The sequence below is a fragment of the Triticum aestivum genome, chromosome 2A, assembly GCF_018294505.1.
Source record: "Triticum aestivum cultivar Chinese Spring chromosome 2A, IWGSC CS RefSeq v2.1, whole genome shotgun sequence".
NCBI classification, from domain to species: Eukaryota; Viridiplantae; Streptophyta; class Magnoliopsida; order Poales; family Poaceae; genus Triticum; species Triticum aestivum.
In genome coordinates, this window is record NC_057797.1 from 43,542,684 (window position 1) to 43,566,254 (window position 23,571).

General features: G+C 42.4%; 1 protein-coding gene across 2 annotated transcripts; it reads right to left on the bottom strand.

Annotated features, from left to right (window-relative positions):
• Window positions 1-8,935: 8,935 nt before the first annotated feature.
• LOC123187332 (uncharacterized) lies at window positions 8,936-19,231 on the bottom strand. 2 transcript variants are annotated; one of them, XM_044599174.1, is made up of 24 exons: window positions 19,054-19,231; window positions 18,739-18,899; window positions 18,316-18,400; window positions 17,804-17,857; window positions 16,817-16,908; window positions 16,607-16,710; window positions 16,068-16,143; window positions 15,273-15,726; window positions 14,332-14,667; window positions 14,044-14,247; window positions 13,866-13,964; window positions 13,692-13,764; window positions 12,817-12,944; window positions 12,420-12,711; window positions 12,117-12,337; window positions 11,912-12,039; window positions 11,252-11,366; window positions 10,656-10,711; window positions 10,439-10,532; window positions 10,174-10,363; window positions 10,013-10,096; window positions 9,833-9,930; window positions 9,688-9,750; window positions 8,936-9,538 (listed from the first exon to the last, which is right to left on the bottom strand). In XM_044599174.1, the coding sequence occupies exons 1-24, from the start codon at window positions 19,090-19,092 to the stop codon at window positions 9,431-9,433; spliced, it is 3,354 nt and encodes a 1,117-aa protein (XP_044455109.1). In that variant the 5' UTR covers window positions 19,093-19,231; the 3' UTR covers window positions 8,936-9,430. The 2 variants fall into 2 exon arrangements, with proteins under 2 accessions (XP_044455109.1, XP_044455108.1); XM_044599173.1 differs by having other exon boundaries at window positions 9,833-9,933.
• Between the last annotated feature and the right edge of the window lie 4,340 nt (window positions 19,232-23,571).

Here is a 23,571-nt window from a genome sequence, read left to right on the forward strand (position 1 = left end):
AACCAGCTACCCATGTGGCGCATGCTGGTTGGTCACGGTGAGAGTTCTTTATTAAATGGTAGGAAGACTTTTTTTTGAGAAAAGTTTTTCTAGGCTTTTTCTTTTTTCCTTTTAAGATGGATGCGATGTCTACGTAATGTGAGAATATTTTTAATTTTTTTTGATATGATGGTAAGGTGCGCATAACTTGCTCGCAAACGGCCTGCAATGGTGGACCCCAACCACTAGTTAGCTATTAGGCATGGCATGGTTGGGTGTATTTTGATATAATTAGCATATACTCCCTCTGTAAACTAATATAAGAGTGTTTAGATAAATAAAATAGTGATCTAAATGCTCTTATATTAGTTTACGGAGGGAGTAGCAGCATCATTGTTGGTTTTTTTCTTCATCTGGAGTAGCTGCGTCGTTGGACGAATAATGGTGAGTGGACATGCGGCTACGCGCGGTTGGTATCCATGCCGCTCGCCCCCCGCGTGATTCGTGCAACTCCAATACGCGCTAGCCGTATAACGTGCGGTATTGACGCGTATCACTCACCTGACATGCGCAGCACATGGCAGGGCTTGGCATTGAACCGAGCAGTTGGGCTCTACCATCCCAGCCCCAACGGCTAGCTGCGAGACGCTCCCTGCTGAGTTTTTTAAACAACTGGCTTGCTTATAAATTCTCATGCCGACCAACCATTCTATCTATCTTCATTTCTCTCATCTCGCCGAAGCCACACACCATGTGTTCATCAAAGTCCCAGGTTAGCTCCTGCATCGGTGTATCGGCACGTTGGGGTCATCTGATTTCGCATGCGTCGGTACGTTGGCATGTAACACTGCTTGAACAGAATCAAGCATGGCAGAAGAACCTTTTCATCCTGGGCGTCGTGAACCTGCTGCTCATGGCCATGATCTGCATGCACAAGTTTGTGATGAAAGGGTCATTAAGACGATACGTAGTGACGGATGGATACGTTATTAGTCGCGCGAGTCAGTGGAAAATTGTTTTAACCATGACAAGAAACAGGGATGACATTGGCCACGCACGACGTGTGCACCACATCCACCCCAACGGCAATAATTCATCTCTCGGTCAGCCGACATGCATTAAGGCAAATAAATAATGTCGTAATGCTTGGGGATCCAGACAAACAAGAGATTAAAACAGGTGTTCGCGTACCCTCGTGGGCAGAACAAAGCAATGCATCAGGCAAATGGTTTTGACGGACTAACCTCATCTCACTCTGTGAAGAACCCATCTCCACTCCTAACTCTTTTCTTCCGCAGTCGATGGCTTGGGAGAAATCTGCAATGCCAGGAACAATATCAAGGTTTGAAACTAACTCTTTTCTTCCGCAGTCGATGGCTTGGGAGAAATCTGCAGTGCCAGAAACAATATCAAGGTTTGAAACTAACTCTTTTCTTCCGCAGTCGATGGCTTGGGAGAAATCTGCAGTGCCAGGAACAATATCAAGGTTTGAAACTAACTCTTTTCTTCCGCAGTCGATGGCTTGGGAGGAATCTGCAGTGCCAGGAACAATATCAAGGTTTGAAACTAACTCTTTTCTTCCGCAGTCGATGGCTTGGGAGGAATCTGCAGTGCCAGGAACAATATCAAGGTTTGAAACTAACTCTTTTCTTCCGCAGTCGATGGCTTGGGAGGAATCTGCAGTGCCAGGAACAATATCAAGGTTTGAAACTAACTCTTTTCTTCCGCGGTCGATGGCTTGGGAGGAATCTGCAGTGCCAGGAACAATATCAAGGTTTGAAACTAACTCTTTTCTTCCGCGGTCGATGGCTTGGGAGGAATCTGCAGTGCCAGGAACAATATCAAGGTTTGAAACTAACTCTTTTCTTCCGCGGTCGATGGCTTGGGAGGAATCTGCAGTGCCAGGAACAATATCAAGGTTTGAAACTAACTCTTTTCTTCCGCGGTCGATGGCTTGGGAGGAATCTGCAGTGCCAGGAACAATATCAAGGTTTGGAACTAACTCTTTTCTTCCGCGGTCGATGGCTTGGGAGGAATCTGCAGTGCCAGGAACAATATCAAGGTTTGAAACTAACTCTTTTCTTCCGCGGTCGATGGCTTGGGAGGAATCTGCAGTGCCAGGAACAATATCAAGGTTTGAAACTAACTCTTTTCTTCCGCGGTCGATGGCTTGGGAGGAATCTGCAGTGCCAGGAACAATATCAAGGTTTGAAACTAACTCTTTTCTTCCGCGGTCGATGGCTTGGGAGAAATCTGCAGTGCCAGGAACAATATCAAGGTTTGAAACTAACTCTTTTCTTCCATAGTCGATGGCTTGGGAGGAATCTGCAGTGCCAGGAACAATATCAAGGTTTAAAACTAACTCTTTTCTTCCGCAGTCGATGGCTTGGGAGAAATCTGCAGTGCCAGGAACAATATCAAGGTTTGAAACTAACTCTTTTCTTCCACAGTCGATGGCTTGGGAGAAATCTGCAGTGCCAGGAACAATATCAAGGTTTGAAACTAACTCTTTTCTTCCGCAGTCGATGGCTTGGGAGAAATCTGCAGTGCCAGGAACAATATCAAGGTTTGAAACTAACTCTTTTCTTCCGCAGTCGATGGCTTGGGAGGAATCTGCAGTGCCAGGAACAATATCAAGGTTTGAAACTAACTCTTTTCTTCCGCAGTCGATGGCTTGGGAGAAATCTGCAGTGCCAGGAACAATATCAAGGTTTGGAACTAACTCTTTTCTTCCGCAGTCGATGGCTTGGGAGAAATCTGCAGTGCCAGGAACAATATCAAGGTTTGAAACTAACTCTTTTCTTCCGCAGTCGATGGCTTGGGAGAAATCTGCAGTGCCAGGAACAATATCAAGGTTTGAAACTAACTCTTTTCTTCCGCAGTCGATGGCTTGGGAGAAATCTGCAGTGCCAGGAACAATATCAAGGTTTGGAACTAACTCTTTTCTTCCGCAGTCAATGGCTTGGGAGAAATCTGCAGTGCCAGGAACAATATGAAGGTTTGGAACTAACTCTTTTCTTCCGCAGTCGATGGCTTGGGAGAAATCTGCAGTGCCAGGAACAATATCAAGGTTTGGAACTAACTCTTTTCTTCCGCAGTCAATGGCTTGGGAGAAATCTGCAGTGCCAGGAACAATATCATGGTTTGGAACTGACTCTTTTCTTCCGCAGTCGATGGCTTGGGAGAAATCTGCAGTGCCAGGAACAATATCAAGGTTTGGAACTGACTCTTTTCTTCCGCAGTCGATGGCTTGGGAGAAATCTGCAGTGCCAGGAACAATATCAAGGTTTGGAACTGACTCTTTTCTTCCGCAGTCGATGGCTTGGGAGAAATCTGCAGTGCCAGGAACAATATCAAGGTTTGGAACTGACTCTTTTCTTCCGCAGTCGATGGCTTGGGAGAAATCTGCAGTGCCAGGAACAATATCAAGGTTTGGAACTGACTCTTTTCTTCCGCAGTCGATGGCTTGGGAGAAATCTGCAGTGCCAGGAACAATATCAAGGTTTGGAACTGACTCTTTTCTTCCGCAGTCGATGGCTTGGGAGAAATCTGCAGTGCCAGGAACAATATCAAGGTTTGGAACTGACTCTTTTCTTCCGCAGTCGATGGCTTGGGAGAAATCTGCAGTGCCAGGAACAATATCAAGGTTTGGAACTGACTCTTTTCTTCCGCAGTCGATGGCTTGGGAGAAATCTGCAGTGCCAGGAACAATATCAAGGTTTGGAACTAACTCTTTTCTTCCGCAGTCGATGGCTTGGGAGAAATCTGAAGTGCCAGGAACAATATCAAGGTTTGGAACTAACTCTTTTCTTCCGCAGTCGATGGCTTGGGAGAAATCTGAAGTGCCAGGAATAATATCAAGGTTTGGAACTAACTCTTTTCTTCCGCAGTCGATGGCTTGGGAGAAATCTGCAGTGCCAGGAACAATATCAAGGTTTGGAACTAACTCTTTTCTTCCGCAGTCGATGGCTTGGGAGAAATCTGCAGTGCCAGGAACAATATCAAGGTTTGGAACTAACTCTTTTCTTCCGCAGTCGATGGCTTGGGAGAAATCTGCAGTGCCAGGAACAATATCAAGGTTTGGAACTAACTCTTTTCTTCCGCAGTCGATGGCTTGGGAGAAATCTGCAGTGCCAGGAACAATATCAAGGTTTGGAACTAACTCTTTTCTTCCGCAGTCGATGGCTTGGGAGAAATCTGCAATGCCAGGAACAATATCAAGGTTTGAAACTAACTCTTTTCTTCCGCAGTCGATGGCTTGGGAGAAATCTGCAGTGCCAGAAACAATATCAAGGTTTGAAACTAACTCTTTTCTTCCGCAGTCGATGGCTTGGGAGAAATCTGCAGTGCCAGGAACAATATCAAGGTTTGAAACTAACTCTTTTCTTCCGCAGTCGATGGCTTGGGAGGAATCTGCAGTGCCAGGAACAATATCAAGGTTTGAAACTAACTCTTTTCTTCCGCAGTCGATGGCTTGGGAGGAATCTGCAGTGCCAGGAACAATATCAAGGTTTGAAACTAACTCTTTTCTTCCGCGGTCGATGGCTTGGGAGGAATCTGCAGTGCCAGGAACAATATCAAGGTTTGAAACTAACTCTTTTCTTCCGCGGTCGATGGCTTGGGAGAAATCTGCAGTGCCAGGAACAATATCAAGGTTTGAAACTAACTCTTTTCTTCCGCGGTCGATGGCTTGGGAGGAATCTGCAGTGCCAGGAACAATATCAAGGTTTGAAACTAACTCTTTTCTTCCGCGGTCGATGGCTTGGGAGGAATCTGCAGTGCCAGGAACAATATCAAGGTTTGAAACTAACTCTTTTCTTCCGCGGTCGATGGCTTGGGAGGAATCTGCAGTGCCAGGAACAATATCAAGGTTTGAAACTAACTCTTTTCTTCCGCGGTCGATGGCTTGGGAGGAATCTGCAGTGCCAGGAACAATATCAAGGTTTGAAACTAACTCTTTTCTTCCGCGGTCGATGGCTTGGGAGAAATCTGCAGTGCCAGGAACAATATCAAGGTTTGAAACTAACTCTTTTCTTCCGCGGTCGATGGCTTGGGAGAAATCTGCAGTGCCAGGAACAATATCAAGGTTTGAAACTAACTCTTTTCTTCCGCAGTCGATGGCTTGGGAGAAATCTGCAGTGCCAGGAACAATATCAAGGTTTGAAACTAACTCTTTTCTTCCGCAGTCGATGGCTTGTGAGAAATCTGCAGTGCCAGGAACAATATCAAGGTTTGAAACTAACTCTTTTCTTCCGCAGTCGATGGCTTGGGAGAAATCTGCAGTGCCAGGAACAATATCAAGGTTTGAAACTAACTCTTTTCTTCCGCAGTCGATGGCTTGGGAGAAATCTGCAGTGCCAGGAACAATATCAAGGTTTGAAACTAACTCTTTTCTTCCGCAGTCGATGGCTTGGGAGAAATCTGCAGTGCCAGGAACAATATCAAGGTTTGAAACTAACTCTTTTCTTCCGCAGTCGATGGCTTGTGAGAAATCTGCAGTGCCAGGAACAATATCAAGGTTTGAAACTAACTCTTTTCTTCCGCAGTCGATGGCTTGGGAGAAATCTGCAGTGCCAGGAACAATATCAAGGTTTGAAACTAACTCTTTTCTTCCGCAGTCGATGGCTTGGGAGAAATCTGCAGTGCCAGGAACAATATCAAGGTTTGAAACTAACTCTTTTCTTCCGCAGTCGATGGCTTGGGAGAAATCTGCAGTGCCAGGAACAATATCAAGGTTTGAAACTAACTCTTTTCTTCCGCAGTCGATGGCTTGGGAGAAATCTGCAGTGCCAGGAACAATATCAAGGTTTGAAACTAACTCTTTTCTTCCGCAGTCGATGGCTTGGGAGAAATCTGCAGTGCCAGGAACAATATCAAGGTTTGAAACTAACTCTTTTCTTCCGCAGTCGATGGCTTGGGAGAAATCTGCAGTGCCAGGAACAATATCAAGGTTTGAAACTAACTCTTTTCTTCCGCAGTCGATGGCTTGGGAGAAATCTGCAGTGCCAGGAACAATATCAAGGTTTGGAACTAACTCTTTTCTTCCGCAGTCGATGGCTTGGGAGAAATCTGCAGTGCCAGGAACAATATCAAGGTTTGGAACTAACTCTTTTCTTCCGCAGTCGATGGCTTGGGAGAAATCTGAAGTGCCAGGAATAATATCAAGGTTTGGAACTAACTCTTTTCTTCCGCAGTCGATGGCTTGGGAGAAATCTGCAGTGCCAGGAACAATATCAAGGTTTGGAACTAACTCTTTTCTTCCGCAGTCGATGGCTTGGGAGAAATCTGCAGTGCCAGGAACAATATCAAGGTTTGGAACTGACTCTTTTCTTCCGCAGTCGATGGCTTGGGAGAAATCTGCAGTGCCAGGAACAATATCAAGGTTTGGAACTAACTCTTTTCTTCCGCAGTCGATGGCTTGGGAGAAATCTGCAGTGCCAGGAACAATATCAAGGTTTGGAACTAACTCTTTTCTTCCGCAGTCGATGGCTTGGGAGAAATCTGCAGTGCCAGGAACAATATCAAGGTTTGGAACTAACTCTTTTCTTCCGCAGTCGATGGCTTGGGAGAAATCTGCAATGCCAGGAACAATATCAAGGTTTGAAACTAACTCTTTTCTTCCGCAGTCGATGGCTTGGGAGAAATCTGCAGTGCCAGAAACAATATCAAGGTTTGAAACTAACTCTTTTCTTCCGCAGTCGATGGCTTGGGAGAAATCTGCAGTGCCAGGAACAATATCAAGGTTTGAAACTAACTCTTTTCTTCCGCAGTCGATGGCTTGGGAGGAATCTGCAGTGCCAGGAACAATATCAAGGTTTGAAACTAACTCTTTTCTTCCGCAGTCGATGGCTTGGGAGGAATCTGCAGTGCCAGGAACAATATCAAGGTTTGAAACTAACTCTTTTCTTCCGCGGTCGATGGCTTGGGAGGAATCTGCAGTGCCAGGAACAATATCAAGGTTTGAAACTAACTCTTTTCTTCCGCGGTCGATGGCTTGGGAGAAATCTGCAGTGCCAGGAACAATATCAAGGTTTGAAACTAACTCTTTTCTTCCGCGGTCGATGGCTTGGGAGGAATCTGCAGTGCCAGGAACAATATCAAGGTTTGAAACTAACTCTTTTCTTCCGCGGTCGATGGCTTGGGAGGAATCTGCAGTGCCAGGAACAATATCAAGGTTTGAAACTAACTCTTTTCTTCCGCGGTCGATGGCTTGGGAGGAATCTGCAGTGCCAGGAACAATATCAAGGTTTGAAACTAACTCTTTTCTTCCGCGGTCGATGGCTTGGGAGGAATCTGCAGTGCCAGGAACAATATCAAGGTTTGAAACTAACTCTTTTCTTCCGCGGTCGATGGCTTGGGAGAAATCTGCAGTGCCAGGAACAATATCAAGGTTTGAAACTAACTCTTTTCTTCCGCGGTCGATGGCTTGGGAGAAATCTGCAGTGCCAGGAACAATATCAAGGTTTGAAACTAACTCTTTTCTTCCGCAGTCGATGGCTTGGGAGAAATCTGCAGTGCCAGGAACAATATCAAGGTTTGAAACTAACTCTTTTCTTCCGCAGTCGATGGCTTGTGAGAAATCTGCAGTGCCAGGAACAATATCAAGGTTTGAAACTAACTCTTTTCTTCCGCAGTCGATGGCTTGGGAGAAATCTGCAGTGCCAGGAACAATATCAAGGTTTGAAACTAACTCTTTTCTTCCGCAGTCGATGGCTTGGGAGAAATCTGCAGTGCCAGGAACAACATCAAGGTTTGAAACTAACTCTTTTCTTCCGCAGTCGATGGCTTGGGAGAAATCTGCAGTGCCAGGAACAATATCAAGGTTTGAAACTAACTATTTTCTTCCGCAGTCGATGGCTTGGGAGAAATCTGCAGTGCCAGGAACAATATCAAGGTTTGAAATTGCTGACCAGGAACAATATGGGGCACGTGCTCAATCACATCCACCCAGCCCCGAGAGCAGTTATTCCATCGCCCGGGTCGCCGTGTGCGTCGCGTATTCATACCATAGTAAATGACGCCCCGGGCCACTGCCTTTGTGTATAAGTATAACACGACGTATTTGCCGAGCCGGTAATTAATCAGGCAGGTATTTGCGAATGGGCTATATTAATTAGCCATCGCGACGCACGCGTGGACTGGCTGGATTTCGGCAGCGCGTGGCAGGATTCCACCTCCCCCTTTAAGATACAGAAGTTGTGGGGGGGGGGGGTAGTGAAGCAAACCTACTGAAGAATTTCATGACAATCGGAGTCTAGGCTTGGAGGAGCTTATGCGTCCATTTTGCTTCATTATTTCTACTGTAATTTGTCTTATTTCAATGTTATATTTCATATTATAGTGCAATTCTAATGCAATCTCTCTCTTAAAATGCAAGTTATACAAAAGAGAGGGAGATTACCGACAGTTGAAATTCTGAGCCTAAAATAACAACTGAAGAGATAGCAATTTTCCAGAGCTTAAAATGAAGTGTGGATTTTTGAAGAATTATTTGAAATATATAACGGAATTATGGAGCAGCATGGTTTAAAATACATAATTACCATTTATAAAGTCTGTTTTACGGGCAGAAATGTGATCAGTTTCTTGAGGGGATCAACCGGTATCGAAACTGACTTACCGTGATCTGTTTCCTGAGGGGATCGACCAGTATCGAAACTGACTTACCATGGAACTCGATTGAAGGGGATTTGTTTCCGCTCAAAGTGAATCCAACAAAAGTTAAATGGTACAAGGTTGCGCTGTAATCAAATGACAACTGAAAATGTACGAACCAACCACCTCCTTAGGTTCATGCAGCTCTTTATATATACTCCCTCTGTAAGGACATATAAGAGTGTTTATATCACTACTCTAGTAATCTAAATGCTCTTACATTTCTTACGAAGGGAGTATATGGCACTGCACCAACACGTGACGATCGATGAATCAAAAAAAAAAAAAAACCACATACACATTGCAACTTGACAACCACAGTTCAAGTATTAGTCAACAGAAGGTGTCACATCAGATACCACCAACTAACAATGCCACACGGGCTCTTTGAAGTTTCTCAATGTAAGCCGTTCAGTTTATTGTCTCCTTTTACCTTTACAGACAGAACCAACGACTGAATGATTCCACAAAAGAAATCATGTAGTAAGTAGGCTCCGCCCCACGCTTTCCACTCATGGTGCATATGATTACATGGTGATATACAACATAAACCTAAGCTAATGCATCCAAACAAGCCATGCTGTCTGTCTGCCAACCTAGTGGCAAGGTAGACAATCACCTTGACAAGCTGCTGTTGTCCATGAACATAAATATACACAGCACAAAGACGGGGCCGAATGGGCGGAACTATGCCACGACAAATAACAACAACCCGCAAATAAGGCATTCCCAAGTACCAAGAGCTGGATGTACTTTGCGTAGGATAGGATGCAGTGATGTGAAAACCCCGAATAGTTTACAGTTTCCACCACTTCTTGTTCTCCATTGTTTTCGCGAGCTCCTGGGCAAGTGAAGCGAAATTTTCCGCCCCGTCTTGAAGCTCTGCGGTCCGCTGGCTTATTCTCTGGTACAAAGGCGATTAGCTAATGAGGCTTTTCTTGTTCAAGAAATGGTTACAAGAGAAGACGAGTTGACCAACGAAAATCAGAAACATATACAGTCTGGGGGTACCAGCCTGGTGTGCATAGTGTGTTACGGAATTCGTTATTTTACCTCGAGTTTCTCCTGCCGCTGCATGAGCTTATCCTTCGCATGGGCAGCTGCTGCTGTTGCATCCTGCAAAAGGAAACCTTAAAGAGTCAGCTTAGAGAGAGAGGGAGACAGAGATCACGACGAATCGCAATGTTGATGGAATTACCCCGCCAAACTTATATTTGGTGAGAATTTCTTGGGTACTTCTCATTCTTGGTTTGTCAGCATCACTTGATCCTTCAAACAGTTTCGCTCTCTCGTCCTCTACTGCACAAGTGTAGGCATAAACTGATAAACATGAACAGTTCAAAAGGCGTGTTTCCAAAAACCAAGACATACGCCCAACCTGTTGCTTTCTTATTCATGTGGGAAGCAGAGGATGATGCTGGCGGAGGAGATAGGGGCACTTCATCATCAATTTCTATGTCATCTGCATTGAAGCGCTTTTGGATAAATAGGCAGCACTACAGGCAAACGCTTTACAAAAACAAGGAGAGGGGGCGAGACCAATTGACAGTTCTTCTATTGGATCATCAGGATAAGCTAGTGATGGTTCAACATATGGTCCTTTCAAGAAAATCGACTCCAATAGTTCACTGGGGGTTTGGGAATTGAAACTTTTTCTCAGGTTTGCATTTTCATCCGCTTTGCCTTTTAATCCTTTTATAATGCCACCAATAACTCCTGCCGCTGGATTCTGCACCAGAAGTTTCATGTTAAGTCAAACTGTACAGGGTATCATATAGGTTGAGGGGATTAGACAATTGCCTACCTGCTTTCCTTTCTGGTCTGTCGAGATGCTCATAGCTGCTTCAGCTGCTGCTGCAAGTACCTTATCATGAAGGCATGGCAATGATTCTGGAATCCTAAAATGATTACGAAACATTAGTTAAATACCACTGGGTCGGGTCTAAGAAGTATCAAGCTAAATAGACTCAAACTGAAACAGGACCAGACATGTGGGAATCAAGAAAGAAAAATTTAAGTACCTGAAGTCATTCTCTGAGGCTATAAGAGAGATGATTGCAAATTCAGATCCATTAACCTGTGGCGGGAGACATACTAGAAAACTGAGGGGGGTATTTTACAGCACAGTCAATATTGAAGCTAACATAACTGAAGAACGAATCTGGATTAACTAATAGAGATGAAACAAAGTTGGGCACCCTCAACTTTGCTTGCCACAAAGAAAACATGTCATGGAGCGTTTGGTTATCCGGCAAGCGCTTGCTTAGCCTGGCCAAGCAAGGGAGCGATGGATTTGGTTCCTGAGCTAGATTGCCTTGTTACCAGCGGTTTCCAGCTTTTTCTTCTATCGGGCGAGCGAGCCAAATCAGCTAGCCTCCGTCGGCAAGGCTAGCTTTGCCTAGTGAGGTAAACTAGCAAGGGATCCAAACGCACCCTCACTCATTTTAGGCACCGTTATTCTGGGTTAGAACTAAGCTAAGGTTACCCAGATAGTGATGTGGAAAGCCAACACTAGTATAAAGCATAATCAAAATAATACTTTGATACAATGCGGTGGCAATTTAGCAAACAGTCAAAAGTTGAACACCAAGTCACAAAGGCAAGCAGAACAATTTACCAGAGCAATTTGTCCATTTGAGGAGCTCATGGTTTTATCCATGCCAGTCTTGTAACTCCATCTTAGTAATTCCATCAAGGAGCTCTCAGCGAGAATATCTAGGCTTGGCAAAGATCTGTCATGACAAGTGAAAAACAGTTAAGGTATGGGCAAAACTTCACCAGGCCCTTGCATGGATGTACACACCTACAGGTAAACAGATGATGACACCTGAAAAGTCTCCCTTTTGAAATCTTGAAAATATACACAAGATATTCTAAAAGAAAGAATACTGTGAAGATTTACAATCAAAGACTATCTTTTATCTATAACAAACTCATATTCCCAAAAAATTATTCATGGTGATGTACATGAGACATAGGGAACAACAAATAAGATGATGGTAGTATTACCAGGTTGTACTTTGTAGATTTATTAACTATAGCAATCTAAATTTCGACAAGCATGTGAAAAGAAAAGTCCATGTAAACTTGCAGTAAGAGCAAATAAATGTATAAAGGGAATCCGTTCTACACCATCATACTTTGACAATAAGTGTCATATTAGTTAATCCACATGATTACAATATGAAATCGTAAGGACAACACGGGAGACACCTTCATATTAAAATTTCTAGCATACCAAGCAATGAAGCAAATAGCATGACAAAATCGTAACTACCTCAATTCTATGATGCCTGTCTGATAAAATAATATCAACCCACAAGCTTTATCATCCTTATTCTTAAAAATTGCTGACCAGCAGCATTTTTTTGTGAGCTTGGTTTTATGTAGATGCTTGTTGCTTCCCTGATGAGAAAAGAACATAACCAATAAGCTTTAGAAGTTTGAAATTTCAAAGTAGTTCGCATATGCCAAGTATGCACCTGAATCAATGATGCCAGAGAAAATAAAAGCACCACATCCTCGAAGCAGACCAAAAGAAGTGAATCTGAACCGCCACTCTGTGGATGTAGAGAAGCACTTTTCTTGTTAGTTTCAGCTCCTTGTACTTGCTTTTGGTCGAGAACATGTTCTTTCCCTGTCTGACTTTGACATGGGAGCTTGTCTTCTGGTAATTGGGCTTGCTCTTCATCTGAAGCACCATCTAAACCCAGAACTTACAGAAATTATGAGTTGATCCAGGGGGATGGGGGTAGAAGTTAGCATAGTGAATAGAAATCACTTACCTATGAGGACATACATCAAAAGTGCAGAACATTGCTTCTCATCTAGCAGAAGTGAATTTATGATCAGACCACTTGTGCTGTCAACTACAGTAAGACGTGCATCCTTACTTAAGGAAAGTACAACATCTGTTGGAAATTTTGCATTTGTAGCAATCTCTTTCTGGGACGGGCCTGCTTTTGCAGCAGATGCACCTACACTGTAGATGCTTACTGAAACCACAGGAGAATTTGTTCCTGATGTACAATCCACAGAGAATATCACGGACAGTTGACTCGCATCAAACATTGCCACCTTTGAGAAGACAAACCAAGGCATAATAAAAATTAGTTAATTGCAAATGGTACGTACAACCTTCAAATAAATAGTGAAAGTTCAGAGACCTTAAGGGAAATATACCTGGCCATTTTGATACCCTACTGCAAGGGCCTCTCCTGAAGATGTAAATCTGAGAGAACGCACGGGGGAATTTGATGCCATAAAGGCAACATGGCAATGGAATCCTCTCCCATGATGAACAGCATGAACTGAAAGAAAAACACCAGAAGGTTAAGAAAAACGAAATGAACCACATACCCACCAAAAGTGGTTTTTATAAATGCCCTGATGAGATTCTCTAGCACGGAAAAAAGTGAACACGAAAATGAGCAGGACCGGATGCCTCCTATACGATAACAAAAGAAAGCAAATTTGACATGGACTTGTTTTCATAAGGAGCTGGCAGTAAAAAAAAGGCACATGGAAAATATATCTTGAACAAAAAAGAACACTTGGAAATATGTCCTTTTACGAGATGGCACTTACGCATTATCTTGTAATCAGGGTTTTACATATACATGGATTACTACTGAACCAGATGTTGAATAGTAAAACAGGCAGCACCAAACACATTTTTTACCAGAATACCAGAAAAATTACTAGGATATAATGGCCTATATTATCATTACAATGATTAAGCACTCAAAAGATTTCTTTTCTCTGCATATAGCTTGACAGGGAGTATGGTGCAGTTGAGATCGTTTCCTGCCTCACTGCCTCACTGCCTCTACAAATATATTGCCATCTCTCAGACTGACCATCAAGAAAGAGTGTGTGACAATCAAAGCAAACTGGAAGCCCAGAAGGCAACATCATGAGGGCAACTTTGCTGTTGTCTCGTATTGACTGACCTAATTTTTTTAATACATACGGGATGATGGAGAGGAAACAAACAAAGAAAGAGGAAGTGCAAATATAATTTAATTTGCACTTATGCCTTCATGTGCAGTATTTACCTTCCTGCTTAGATCCACTCACAAAGTGAAAGCTGGAATCCCCACTGTTCTCTTGAAGTTTATACATGCGGACCTACAACGTTACAAAAATATACAAGATACTTAGACAGTATTGAATATGCTGCTGACAACCAATAACTTGGACTGACCCATAAATTTTAATAGTAGACTAACCAGACCACTTGTTGTGCCAACAGCAAAAGTCATGTTTAATGAACAAAAAGCCAGCGATGATACAGAGGCATTTGCTCCATCCAAAATAACATCAGGCACCTGAAGTAATAATAGTTTTAGTATTCTTGCATTGATCTAGTAGTCATCAGTCAACAACTAAGAACACGGTAGAAGTGACCTTTGCATCCAAGACAAACATTGGCATCAGAATAGGAAAAGTTGCATCCCATATTCTCACAGAACCATCTTGATAGCCTGCAACATATATTCTTTCAACTGCATGATCTTCCTTCAGTGACATTTCACTAGGAACCCCACCAGTCAAAGGCCATTTCATATTCCCTGATATTGGAGGTGCGACAATTTGCCTAGCACAAAATTTCTACCAAAAAACATGAATATATGATCTGGTAAAAAGGTTGCAGTTAAGTAGAGTGAAATGTCAAGAATCCACACAAAACTGTACCTTCAGTGAAATACTTGGATGCTCTCTCCCAGTTAGTGAATACATATTCGTAACTGTTATGCTGGGATCAATTGTTGGAACTACGACTGGAAATTTCTGTGCCTCAGGCTGAGCATATTCCTCTTCTGATTTCCGTGCAGAAAATAGAGCACCACCATCATAGAAATTTAACTGTCCAGGATTTGTCAATATAAAAAGTGCAGAAGTTTGTGTTTTATCTGGAACCCCAGTATCTGGAATAAGAATCATATCAGCAAAGGATCCATCAAGTTTGAGGTCCACCCGCGACGCACATCTTACTGACTCTAATCCATTAGATGATTCCAGACTAAGAACCTACAAGAGAATACAATTTTTCATTGAACAAGGTAAAGTTTTCCAAACTCCACCGCTGAAAAACAATACGCCATACATATTGTTTGTGCTCAGAAAAGTAACTTCGCTAGATATATGATACACATATATTTGTACAGCAAAATCTAGATACATAATTGCTCGCATCTGAACAAAACATAACTACCAAGTTGTTTCGACCTCCGAATTGGTTGCCTCTAAGGCATACACTCATGTCCATATTTGCTATCGCTGGAAATTATCTTGGATAAGAAACATTTGCCCTAACCTGTGTACGCCATGTAGCAATGCAAATTAGTTCACTGGTTCTACATTAACATATCAACAGCCAGATGAGCCAAATGTGGGTGTTCTAATTGAGTTCAGATGAGCTAGAAATACTCCCTCCGTCCCATAATGTAAGACGTTTTTGCAAGCTAACAAACCATAATGTAAGACATTTTTGCAACGGAGGGAGTAGTTTTTTGCAAGTTGGTAAAGGAGCAAACAGCTATACTTGAGTACACTTTGCGATGCATCAGTTGCATGCATGCCTAGAAGATTACATGAAATAGAAAAGATAGATGAGAATGAAACAAGACACAAACCGTCAGAACTTCTTCAGACCCCATATCATCGCCACCGTATACAAAAAGTTTCCCACCTTTAGTGGTGTCTTTTGCTGACCCAGCAGACCAGTGCAAGACAATAACAGGAAGCCTGCGACTCCCAGAAGCCAGCTGCAGCTTAACAACGTTAGACGAAACATCAGTTTGTTTGCCTTGTCTAGAGGATACTGCAGTCATATCCCATAGAAGTATGTCTCCAGTTATATAGCCAACAGCAACAGTTGAACCCCCTCTCGATGCCCAACAAAGAGAGCAAATTTCTCTCTCTTCCTCATTCTCGTCAACATTATCTATTTGATCTTCACTGGCATGTGTTTGAGCGCCAGTGATTTGACCCTTCATATGCAAATCCCCGTAGCCGCGAACAGCAACTGCATGGTCCTCTGACACATCCCAAAGAACTAAGAATCCTTTCTCGTATGCAATTAGCACCCTGAAGCATATAAAAAAGCAGCTCATTCATGTGTTTCAGATTGGCAAACTGAATTGTGATAAAGTGTGACACATATTAGAGGAATCTGATGAAAACAACGGCACAGTTCATCTTTCTAAATTTCTGCTTGAAACATTGATTATTCACGAATCGTTTCCATGTTAACAAAGGTAGCTGAGTATAGTATTATAGCCTCCTTGTATCATTTTGTGTTTTTTCATATGTTTGACCATCCTAATATGATGTAATATCAGCCAGCATACTATTTACTAATGAAAAAAACTTATATAGTCAACGGTTATAACAAAAAATTCAGGAGCTCCATTTCATGATGATCTTACCTGGTGCCCAAGGTGTTAGGTTGAGGCAGTATTCCAACGATAGGTTGAGTATCAAGCAACGGAACACCAGCTGCTTCTGTGAAGAAATTGGACCAATAATATCATGTTTAAGCCTCAAAGCAGTATAAGATAAGCAAAAAATAAGATGTGTTGATTCATTGAAACACTTGCAAGTTCAGATGTAAAAGGTCATAGGAACTGATAATTGGATAAGATGAACTCAATTGGAGTGTGTAAGATATCAACTGCCAGTGCTCCAAATAAAAGAGTAGTATGAACCGGAAATACCCTTAAATAGAAATAACATTGCTCAAGTCCAGTAAAAAAAGTTCAGACTTCAGATTAACTCAAGCCATTTACTTCTGTAGTTGTGCAAAATATCCAATATTTCAGTGGAAGATTGAAACTTCAGAGTATCGGATTACAATTTTAACTTCATACTGCTATAATATTAACATGAACTTGGATACATAGACAGAAGAAAATTAAAATTTGTTAATTAATATCTGTTGATAGAGACACATGAAACAGCAGTATACCAGCTAAGGAATGTATAGAAACATTGTAAGGCATCTTTTGAAGCTTCCCATCATATACATCATACTTTAATACAGAAAGCAGACCATTCTCATCTCCAAGGTACCTGAATGTGATGAACAAATTTGAGATACAGATAAAAAGTTAGAAAGTGGTCCATACAGCTACTAAATTAAGAATGTGAAAGAATGATTTTCCTGTCCATAGCTCACATCAGAAAGGTCCCCTCTATGACTGAAAAAGCAGTTATATTGGTGTCCCACTGGGAAGAATGAAATAGCTGCCTGAATTCAAGATTCCACACCTACAAGAGAAAAAGGACACACGCATATTACATGCAAACTTCTAAAACAAGATGGAGTAAACCACTGTATGAACATCATAATATTTTAACGTTATGAACATGCTATTTAGTCAAAGCCTCAAAGGTACAGGCAAAATTTGCAAGTGGTTGCCAGCAATGATAGTAACTACCCTCGACATATTCTTCTTAAGAATAATCAAATATACACAAAAAAGAAAGGTAGATTTGTCAACTAAGCACGCCCGAAGGAAGAAGAGATGGCTTGGCATGCCTGTAACAGTAAGCATCAGGTGCTAGGCGACAGTTGACACTCTTCTTCGAATGAAACCCAAGGATTAAACGATGTCTGTGTTTCAGATGTGAGATAGGAATATGAAAGCATGCATTTTTTATTTCATTTTTGCAAAGTCGCGTAGGCTGAGCACTTGGCAAATTTTTTGTATCGGATGCGCTTCTTCAGCACCATATAAATAGGTATTTCCTTCTGAGTCTCTTTCCCAATATTGCACAATTCAGATTGGCGATTATCTATATTTTTGGTGAGTTAACATTCTAACAAGAATTACTGTCGGTATCTAACTGAACTTTAGGCACTATAAAAAGATGGCAAGGACCTTGTGTGGACAGAGAAAAATTGCCCCACATCAATAAGCAGACTGCATTCTGACATGCTGAAGTGAGCTTAGAATCTTCACATGTTGTATTTAAACAGCATATAATGTGGAAAGTTGGTGTGTCGACCAATCCATGAGCATGAATGCATTGCGCATCTTATGGTACATATAAGAGTAGTGATAGCCTCCAAAGTAAAAGGGAAAAACTTTCTCAAAAAAGCAGAAGGATGAAAAAGAAAAGAAAATTGAATACAAGAAAGAGCTATCTCTCAATGCCATACCTGGATTTCATTCTCATTAGAAACTGCAATTAGTAGCCCCTGGTTTTGTATAAACTGCAATACATAACAATCCATTACTCACTTTTACAACTGGCAATCAGATCTAGGGTTTTAGAGGTTACGAAAAAGGTAAGCAAGTAAAAAGTAGCTAGTCACTAGTGCAACATGCAAAAGTAGCTTCTGGTGGTACACAGTTGCTTCAGAGAACTATATAATTAAGGCAGGCGGTGAAAGTGTACTTAGAATTTACTGGGGCAAGTAACTATATTAAAGGGACTCCAAGGATTGTATTGCTAAGAGTTTCAATCTAAGATAAAAACGACTTCACTGGAAAAGGAACACTCTCCACTTCAAACCAACCGAAACTGGAAAAAAAAACTGAACATTTTTGCCATAGAGTTTATGTTGTACATGTGCATGGTGAGAGTAGAGAACAATTGGCATGGTCAGGCCAATCACATAAATCTATCTTGGTAGGAGAAAAGATTCAGTCATTGGATGAAGTGCCAAACCTGAAGATACTTGTATGGCATACTCTTTGGCGATATGAGGATGCCTTCGATATTATCACCTCCAAAGATTTTTATCCTCCCATCCCTGCAGTTTGAAACGCAGTCACCGTCAATTCAACAGGAAGCGAACACAACATGGACACAGAAAATGTGCTCAACGGCTTGTTCGTATTTGTATTAGCTCGACTCGAGCAATGATCCGAACCGCAACAAGGCTTCAAGCTTAAGAGTTGAACACAGGACGGCACACTACAAATGTATGACCTGCTTTACATGCTTGTTTGGATGTCTTGTTACATGACAAGAAATGGTTTGTTGCTCGGGCTCAGAGGGTGGTAACGCAACTTGACAGAGATATCAGCTTCGGTTTTACTTATTTTGCAGTGTAGGCAAAGTTAGGACGAGTGGAGGTTGGGGGCTCACAGCGTCCCGACGGCGAGGAGCCGCTGCACGGGGTCGAACGCCATGACGGAGGCGGCGTAGGGGACGCCGTAGTGGAGCGCGATCTGCGCGTCCAGCTGGGCCACATCGCCGGCCGCCCCTCCTCCTCCTCCACCGCCTCCTCCTTTTTCTCCCCCTCCTCCCTGCAGCAACAGCCAAGCACACGGAATCACCAACACGGCCACGGGCAGCGGCAGAAGAAAAGAAAACTCCGCCGGCCAGCCCCGGCGAAGATGATCTGGTAGAGGTTCCCCCAAATCTGACGGGATGGAGCGAGAGAGGGGGACGGGGCGAGACCTGGTGCAGCTTCTTCTGCAGGAAGCGCTTCGCGAACATCGGGGACGGGGCGGTTCGATGCCGGCGGCGGCGGCGGCGGCGGCGACGGCGGCGAGGACTGGTGACTGGTTCGCAGCAGGGCGGGTGAGGAGAAGACGAAAGGGGGCGAGAGCGACTATGGTAAGCGGGTACGGCAACGGAGACGTGCCGGGTCGGGCTCAACGCCCAACCACGTGCCGAGTTGGGCCCGCGGCAGCCCATGGTTGGTCAACCCACCAAACCAAAGGCGTCGTACTCCTAAAAAAAACCAAAGGCATCATATTCGACTCTTTCCGATTTTTGTCTAAAAAAAAAGAGGCACTTTTTTTCCCAATACAACAGGAATCGCCGTAGGTTCAAGGCTCGACCGGTGCTCTTCGTTTCTTTCATTTTCTTTTCTCCTAGATTTTTCAAGGGTTTTCTTTGGGCTTTTTTATTCTGGTCTCATTGGTTTTCTTCGTTTTCTTTCTCTTGCTTTTCTACATTTGGTTTTCTTGTTGCTTTTTTGGTTTTCCTTGATTAATTTTTGTTTCTTTGTTGAATTTTATCGGTATGTTTTCTTTCAACACATGTCTACTTTTTCTCGGAACAGAATGTACGTTTTTAGAGCACGTGTTAAATATTTTTCTGATACACGTTGGACAATTTTCAAAAATACATAATGGACATTTTTTGTAAATAGATGTTTTCAACACTTTTTGGAATCCATGGTAACAATTTTCCAAATACACGGGGTGCATTTTTTAAATGGCAATAATTTTTTTTCTAAAACTAAGTGAACATTTTTCTACATCGTATAAACATTTTGAAATTTTCACAGACATTCCCTATAAACGCATGAATATTTCTTGAAATGTTACGACACATTTTATAATGAAAATAAATACTTTTTTTAACCTATGCGAACATTTTTTACATTTGTATATATCATATTTTATAATGTAAAGGACATTTTTTGAATCCTGGGAATATTTCCGTCAAATGTGACGTACATTTTGTTAATGGAAGGAAAGCAACTATGGTAAGCGGGCACGGCAACGGATACGCGCCGGTGGTGGGGCACACCGAAACCAGCCAGAGGCCCGACCATGTACTGAGTTGGGCCTGCGGTGACCCATGTTTCGTCAACCCCGAAGGCATCGTAGGTGCCTTTTTCGTTTTCCTTCTCTCGTTTACCAATTTTGGGTTTCTCTGTTTCTCTTTTGGGGACTGCTACGCGTCCGCCGGCGGATTTTTTAAAAAGATCCACCGGCTCGAGAGCCATTGGATTTGATACAATCAATCAGCCAAATGTCTTTCTCTGTTTTTCAATAAAGGACTTGTTGCGGAAACATTTTCAACAGGGGTTATGTTGTGTTTTTTTCTTTACAACATAGGTTGTATTGTGGGTTTTTTTTTTTGCAACATGAGTCGTGTTGCAAAAAAAAAAAATCGCCCTCCCTAGTGTGAGCCACAACAGTATTGCGAGCAATTAGATTTGATACAATCAATCAGCTAAACGTCTTTCTTTACTTTGCAGCAAAGGTCTTGTCAATGTTCAAGAAATCGTTAACTGATAGTTGCTCGGTCGGTTTAGGAGTAGCGATTAATCGGTGAATCGGCCTATTAACTAGATTAATCGGTCGATCATTGATCGATAGATTGAATAGAAACTTGCCAACATATGTCTAGATTTTTTAATGTATTATACCATACTCTCATGCTCCCAGCTATGTAGTATACCAAAATATGCAGCTATACACATATGAAAAGCATAGAGAGGAGGTAAAATTATTAATCCTATCTATTAAGGAGCGGCATGGTGCCAGAAGGGGTTATGGGCCAAAAATTTGGCCTTTGTTTGCTCACCCGTTAATGGGCCAGCAGGGATTAATCGGCATGACAACTGATTAATCGGTCTAACTGGCTAATTAATCAGCCTGACAAGTTAACGCAACGAATAGGTCTTATTCGATTCGGCCATGCTATAAGTAGCGATTAACTGGCCTATTAACTGATTAATCGGGTGAATTCTTGAACAGTGGGTCTTGTTGCGAAAGACATTTGCAACAGGGGTTATGTTACGTTTTTTTCTTTGCAACATTTGCAACAGGTGTTATTTTTTTGTGTCAACATTACCCAAACATTTATAAAAAAATGTATACAAATATTTTAAAACAAAAACCAGAAAAATTATTTGGACATCGGAACATTTTTTCATTGACACGAACATTTATTTTGAAAGTTATCCACATATTTTAAAACTGTACTAACATTTTTTTATACTATGTCAATATTTTTAAAATTTCATCTTTCCAAATTTCGTAAGTAAATTTAAGTTTTTAAAAATATGCAATTAATTTAAAATAAAAGAAGAAAAAAACTCGAGTGACATTAGAAGGACGAAACACATTCTACGGGTGTGGCCCACCACAGGCACCCTGTGAAGAAAATATGCCCTAGAGACAATAATAAAGTTATTATTTATTTTTTTATATCATGATAAACGTCTATTATTCATGCTAGAATTATATTAACCGGAAACATAATACTTGTGTGAATACATAGACAAACAGAGTGTCACTAGTATGCCTCTACTTGACTAGCTCGTTGATCAAAGATGGTTATGTTTCTTAGTCATTGACATGAGTTGTCATTTAATTAACGGGATCACATTATTAGGAAAATGATGTGATTGACTTGACCCATTCCGTTAGCTTAGCACTTGATCGTTTAGTATGTTGCTATTGCTTTCTTCATGACTTATACATGTTCCTATAACTATGAGATTATGCAACTCCCGTTTAACGGAGGAATACTTTGTGTGCTACCAAATGTCACAACGTAACTGAGTGATTATAAAGGTGCTCTACAGGTGTCTCCGAAGATACTTGTTGGGTTGGCGTATTTCGAGATTAGGATTTGTCACTCCGATTGTCGGAGAGGTATCTCTAGGCCCTCTCGGTAATACACATCACTTAAGCCTTGCAAGCATTGCAACTAATGAGTTAGTTGTGAGATGATGTATTACAGAACGAGTAAAGATACTTGCCGGTAACGAGATTGAACTAGGTATAGAGATACCGGCGATCGAATCTTGGGCAAGTAACATACCGATGACAAAGGGAACAACGTATGTTGTTATGCGGTTTGACCGATAAAAATCTTCGTAGAATATGTGGGAGCCAATATGAGCATCCATGTTCCGCTATTGGTTATTGACCGGAGACATGTGTCGGTCATGTCTACATAGTTCTCGAACCCATAGGGTCCGCACGCTTAACGTTTCGATGACAGTTATATTATGACTTTATATGTTTTGATGTACTGAAGGTTGTTCGGAGTCCCGGATATGATCACGGACATGACGAGGAGTCTCAAAATGGTCGAGACATGAAGATTGATATATTGGAAGCCTATATTTGGATATCGGAAGTGTTCCGGGTGAAATCCGAATTTTACCGGAGTACCGAGGGGTTACCGGAACCCCCCGGGGGCTTAATGGGCCATAGTGGGCCTTTGTGGAGAAGAGGAGAGGCGGCCAGGGCAGGGTCGCGTGCCCCTGCCCCCTAGTCCGAATAGGACAAGGAGGGGGGCGGCGCCCCCCTTTCCTTCCTTTCCCCCTCCACTCCTAATCCAACAAGGAAAAGGGAGGGAGTCCTACTCCCGGTAGGAGTAGGACTCCTCCTGGCGCGCCCCCTCCTGGCCGGCCGCACCTCTCCCCTTGCTCCTTTATATATGGGGCAGGGGCACCCTAGAGACACAACAATTGATCGTTTGATCTTTTAGCCGTGTGCGGTGCCCCCTCCACCATAGTCCACCTCGATAATACTGTAGCGGTGCTTAGGCGAAGCCTGTTGGAAATATGCCCTAGAGGCAATAATAAAAGTATTATTATTATATTTCCTTGTTCATGATAATTGTCTTTTATTCATGCTATAACTGTATTATCCGGAAATCGTAATACACGTGTGAATACATAGACCACAATATGTCCCTAGTGAGCCTCTAGTTGACTAGCTCGTTGTGATCAACAGATAGTCATGGTTTCCTGGCTATGGACATTGGATGTCGTTGATAACGGGATCACATCATTAGGAGAATGATGTGATGGACAAGACCCAATCCTAAGACTAGCACAAAAGATCGTGTAGTTCATTTGCTAGAGCTTTGCCAATGTCAAGTATCTCTTCCTTCGACCATGAGAGCGTGTAACTCCTGGATACCGTAGGAGTGCTTTGGGTGTATCAAACGTCACAACGTAACTGGGTGACTATAAAGGTGCACTACAGGTATCTCCGAAAGTATCTATTGTTTTATGCGGATCGAGACTGGGATTTGTCACTCCGTGTAAACGGAGAGGTATCTCTGGGCCCACTCGGTAGGACATCATCATATGCGCAATGTGACCAAGGAGTTGATCACGGGATGATGTGTTACGGAACGAGTAAAGTGACTTGCCGGTAACGAGATTGAACAAGGTATTGGATACCGACGATCGAATCTCGGGCAAGTAACATA